At 62.7% G+C, this 5,197-nt stretch overlaps 1 protein-coding gene across 2 annotated transcripts in view; it reads left to right on the forward strand.

Moving 5' to 3' along the window:
- The first annotated feature begins 1,206 nt into the window (after positions 1-1,206).
- Positions 1,207-5,197, forward strand: part of Map2k7 (mitogen-activated protein kinase kinase 7) — a 6,619-nt gene continuing 2,628 nt past the window's right edge. Inside the window, exons 1-7 of one of the 2 annotated variants that reach the window (XM_033759448.1) lie at positions 1,207-1,477; positions 3,993-4,134; positions 4,278-4,344; positions 4,454-4,567; positions 4,646-4,765; positions 4,857-4,964; positions 5,046-5,194. In XM_033759448.1, coding sequence (XP_033615339.1) covers positions 4,088-4,134; positions 4,278-4,344; positions 4,454-4,567; positions 4,646-4,765; positions 4,857-4,964; positions 5,046-5,194 — 605 coding nt within the window. In that variant the 5' untranslated portion in view covers positions 1,207-1,477; positions 3,993-4,087. Of the gene's footprint in view, positions 1,478-1,768; positions 4,135-4,277; positions 4,345-4,453; positions 4,568-4,645; positions 4,766-4,856; positions 4,965-5,045; positions 5,195-5,197 lie in introns of those variants that run through there. The other variant, XM_033759449.1, reaches the window with a different exon arrangement.

Below are 5,197 nucleotides of genomic sequence, written 5' to 3' on the forward strand. Positions count from 1 at the left end.
AGCCTCGTTGCCCCGCCGCGGGGGAGGCCCCACCACCAGATGACCCGCCCCCGTCGCAGCGGGCCGAGCTTCCGTCACCTGCACTGAGCGGGACACATCCTCTCACCACGGTGACAGCATCCAGGTCCCGCATCCAGATCCCGCCCACAAACACAGTGACATCCCTTTTGACCTCCTGACTGCACTCTCTCCATCTCAGTGACTGTCAGACCCGGGCCTCCCCCCCCACGTGGACGCAAGTGCACACCTATACTGGGGATACCTGAGCTCCTAAAGCTATATATAACTTTGCTCGGGCCTCATGCGCCTGACCCGAGGATTCTCGTTTATTTCTCCCACCATATCTGCTGGTCCTTCTCCACAGCTTGGGGTTGTCTTGTTATTTGCTGTGTAGACACACACACTCACACACTGAACATATTCCAGGCCCCTTCATACCCCCGTGACTAACTGGTACCACCATCTTGAGGGATGTGTTCTCTAGCAATACACACCCATCTACCCATCCCCTAGCCTAATGATTGTCCCCTCACCCCACTAACATCCGCCTGGACTGAGGACACTTGAGACCATTGTGAGTGTATCTGTACACACATGCGCACACACACACACGGGTGCACACACCACTCTTTGCTGGTCTCCCATCATGGTGCTTGCCTCCCTGACAGCTTGTTATCCTGGATCAGCAGCTGTCCCCCTTCCTCCTTCACACACATCTGGTCGGGCGTCGCCCTGACCACCCACCCAGACCCCTGTCGCGAGTCCTCAGAGCTTGGGGGAATTGGATTCTCTTCCCCACACATCCTGTAACCAGCGCCCCTCCCCCATGACCTTTTCTGTGTCTCTCTTGGCCCCCAAAACCCCTCTCCTATCTCCTGTGTTGTGACCCCATGGCCTCATCCTCACTCCCCCGTATCTGGGTACTTTAGGGACCCCCAGTCACCTAGCCTGACCTTCACAGCCTGACACCCCCCACCCCTCTTCGCTCCCATCCCTCCTCCTCCTCCTGACCCAGGTCAGTGTGGATTCCTGCTTGAGGAGGCTCGTGTGGGCCCAGAGAAGTAAATCCTGGAGATGGAGCTGCTTTTGTTGGATGCTGCCTGGGGCGGAGGGTCGCCACTGGGCTCCGCAGGGCTGCTCTTCCTGTCTCCAGCGTGGATGAGACAGGGTTGGGTCCTCTAAGTGCAGAGCGAGGCCTGGTGAGCTGTGGTGGGCAGGCCCAGGAGCCTGTGCAGGCGTCAGTGTCTGTCAGTTCCACCCCGTCCTCCCTGCCCTCCCGTGTCTGTCAGTGTCTGCCCATCTCTGCAGTTCGGTGTCTCATGCCTCCCCTCCTCCTCGTTACGATTTGATTTCTTTTCTTTTGGACAAATCAGCCATTTCTGTTGTGATTTATTGTGGTGTTGTTTTTTTTTCTTCCTTTCCCATCCAGTTATTGTGATCACTCTAAGCCCTGCTCCTGCCCCGTCCCAGCGAGCAGGTACCAGCCTTTTCATCATCGCTGCTTGGACATCTGCACCACTGACCTAACCGCTGCCCCGCTGCAGAATGCCCTCCCTCGCCCATGCTCTGTGTGTGTCCTGTCTCTTCTCTCTCTGTCTTTCTGTGACAGCTGTGTGGGCTCCGTCCCGACCTCCTGTCAGTCCTCTCAACTTCCCCACCTGCTCTTGGGCTCAGTTTGGATTCCCAAAAGGAGAATTAGCGTCCCTCGTGAGTGGGGAGCCTGTCACCCACCAAGAGGACAAGGTGTGCACAGGTGTGCATATGTGCAGCACAGAAGGTGGGGCCAGGGAGGTGCGGTGTCAGGTCTCGGCAGTCGGTGTCACACGCTGGTGTGCCGGGCCTGTTCTCAGCACTGGGAACACACCAGTGACGGTGCACGCTGAACACGTCTCCAGATAGGGACCGCAGTCTCGTGGTTGGAGGGGCCCTGCGGGGTTGCCCAGGGAAGGCCCCCCAGGGAGGAGGGAGTCAGCGAAGTGTAGGGTGGCCCTGCCGAGGCTCCTGTGCTAGTGCCAGCGAGTTCGGGAGAGATGTCAGGCAGCCAGGCCATGTGAGTTCCTGGGTGTGACAGAGCGCGCCTGAGTTGGCAGAATTGGAGGCAAGTCTGGCCCTGTGGGTAGCTGTGTGTGGTAGGTGAGGCCTTTGTGTGTACCCAGACTCAACGTGTGTGCGTGCACACTTGTCTGGGGTGTGGGGGGTGAGGGGCCAGTTCAGCGTCCTGCGCGTGTATGTGTGCACGCCTGCATGCGAGTGCACACGTGTCGGGCTGGCAGCTACACCTCCACGGCCCGTCAGTGGCACATGCCCGTGCTGTCTCTCACTCTCGTTCGTTCATTCATTTTCACCTTCTGCTCTTTCACCTTACTTTCCCTCTGCTCTCCTGACCTGCCGCGTGCATGTCACCACCTTTGTGAACCCTGTACTCGAGGCCACTGTGGATCTCCCTCCCTTCGCTGCGCCAGCCCCCTCAGGTCCCCACCCTTCGCTGGTGTCTGGGGCTGGCAGCCTTTCCTGCAGGCCCTGGGGCAGCCCAAGAGGACGTGGTGGACAGTTCAGGGAAGGGACCAATAGGGAGGTGTGGACAGCTGAGGGGTGTCATGTGACGAAGGGGCCCTGTACCAGCTGGGACGGGACCTGGACAGTTCCTAGGGAGCCCGGGTGCAGGAGGATGGGGAGCTGGTGGTGGAGAGCGCAGGGTCCCTTGGGAGCCTACCAGGGCCCTGGTCTGTATAACTGGGGCAGGGGCAGAGCAGAGGTTCAGAAAGTCATGGGGGTGGCTGGACCTGCACCCCCATCCAACCACAGGTCAGGGGTCCCTGCCTCCTTCTCGCTGGGCGAGGTCAGGGTCCCCAGGGCAGCAGGCCCCGGGAAAGGAGTGTTTGTCCCCGGGAGCTGTGGGTCTGTGGGAAGGGAGAGTAATGCAGAGGTGTGCAGAGAAGGGAGGGGTGTCAGGTGAAGGCTGTGGGACCGGCAGGCCCCAGGGCCCTGGGAAGGGGACCCTTGGAGGGTGCTTCTCCAGGCTGGCGCCTTGGGGGACAGTGGGCCTGTGGTGGGCGGGCCCCTCCAGGAACCGCTCCAGCCCCCTGCCCTTGCTTCCCCACCACGTTGCCACTTGTCTGGGGAGCTCCCTGGGGAACCTTTTCTGCTGTCTCCCTCTGGCCTGTCCCTGCAGCACTACTTGGGGCAGCTGGGCCCCAGGCCCTGGCTCCTGTCTTGTCTGTCTCCTGCCCTTGTACTCCTAACACTGCCTGCCCGTCCTGGGGTGCCTGCTGCCCACCCGCCCGCCTGTAGCATGTCCAAGCTGTCTGCATGCAGGCCGCTGGAGAGTCCCGAATCCCCTGCCTGGCCCAGCACCTGCTCCCTGCCCAGTCCTGCCAGTCCCTGGTGGAGCTGTACCCCGGATCTCCTCACAGGCCTGGCCTGGGCTCCTGCCCCCAGTCCCTAGGCCCCAGCTCTGCAGACCTGACTAGGAAGCAATAAATGGGCCAGCTGACCAGAGGGGAACCTCCCTGAGCAAGGCAGCCGGAAGCCAGGGTCCCACGTTAACTGTCTCCCGGGTGGGCCTCACTTGTGTTTGGCCACTCAGTTCAGTGCCAGCAGCAGGGCCAGGGCCCACGCTGTTCTGGCGGGCATCCATCCGTCCTGGCACAGCCCCATGCGGGCACTGTGGTCGTTGGCCTACCTCCTGGAAGGGACAGCCAGGGAGTCCACCTGGCTCAGGTGCCCACCTTGTGAAATTGAGGACAAACCTTTAGCCCCAGGGGACCATTCCTCCCCTAGTAGCCCACCCCATCTCCTTCCAGGTCAGCAGGACAGGAGGAGGCACCCTGAGGAAGGCCTTGGGGGGGGCCTATCCTCCGGCAGAGCAGGGGGCTTTGCCAGTCTGGCTGAGGTATACGGGGGGAGGGGGTCCCATCCTCCCCAAAATGCCAGGCCCAGAGCTGTCCAGCCAGTTGCTAACCCCCTTCCCACCCCGTTTCTCAACCCCCCAGCCCTGCAGCTCCCGCTGGCCAATGATGGGGCCAGCCGCTCACCATCCTCGGAGAGTCCCCCGCAGCACCCCACACCCCCCGCTCGGCCCCGCCACATGCTGGGGCTCCCATCCACCTTGTTCACGCCCCGCAGCATGGAGAGGTGAGTGGGGGCCAAATGGCAAGGGCGGGTTGGGGAGCACTGCTGGCCCTGGGGTGGGGAGGTCTGTGGGAGCCCACTGGGGGCTGGGCCCGCCTCCAGTTGGTCAGGATCCCCTCCACTGGCTCCTGCTCTCTGTCCCCCAGCATTGAGATCGACCAGAAGCTGCAGGAGATCATGAAGCAGACAGGCTACCTGACCATCGGGGGCCAGGTACCGCTGCTGAGCACCGTGGTGGGGTGAGGGCAGGACACGGCCGGGCTGGGCTGGGGTGTGGGCAGCAGAGGCCCCGGGACCCTCCAGCCTGTGCTGTCCCTGCCAGCGCTACCAGGCAGAGATCAACGACCTGGAGAACCTGGGCGAGATGGGCAGTGGCACCTGTGGGCAGGTGTGGAAGATGCGCTTCCGGAAGACGGGCCACGTCATTGCCGTCAAGGTGAGCCCTGGCCCTGCCCTCGGGGTGGGGTCCCCCGCTCCTGGCTGGGCCCTGAGTGTCCCCTCCTGACCCTCACAGCAAATGCGGCGCTCGGGGAACAAGGAGGAGAACAAGCGCATCCTCATGGACCTGGACGTGGTGCTCAAGAGCCACGACTGCCCCTACATTGTGCAGTGCTTCGGCACCTTCATCACCAACGTGAGCCGCCCGCCCGCCCGTGCCCACAGGGCCTGCATGCTCCCCGGCCCTGGGGGGCTGTCCCAGCCACGGTGCCGCCCTCCCTCCGCAGACCGACGTCTTCATCGCCATGGAGCTCATGGGCACGTGCGCCGAGAAGCTGAAGAAGCGGATGCAGGGCCCCATCCCCGAGCGCATCCTGGGCAAGATGACGGTGGCGGTGAGCACCGGGCAGGGCTCGCGTAGCGGGTGGGCAGCCCCAGGCCCAGACCCCTCACGGCGCCTCCCGTCCCCACCGCAGATCGTGAAGGCGCTGTACTACCTGAAGGAGAAGCACGGCGTCATCCACCGTGACGTCAAGCCCTCCAATATCCTGCTGGACGAGCGGGGCCAGATCAAGCTCTGCGACTTTGGTATCAGCGGCCGCCTGGTGGACTCCAAGGCCAAGACGAG

The sequence above is a fragment of the Fukomys damarensis genome, unplaced genomic scaffold, assembly GCF_012274545.1.
Source record: "Fukomys damarensis isolate Sample0158 unplaced genomic scaffold, DMR_v1.0_HiC HiC_scaffold_37, whole genome shotgun sequence".
In the NCBI taxonomy this organism is placed as follows: Eukaryota; Metazoa; Chordata; class Mammalia; order Rodentia; family Bathyergidae; genus Fukomys; species Fukomys damarensis.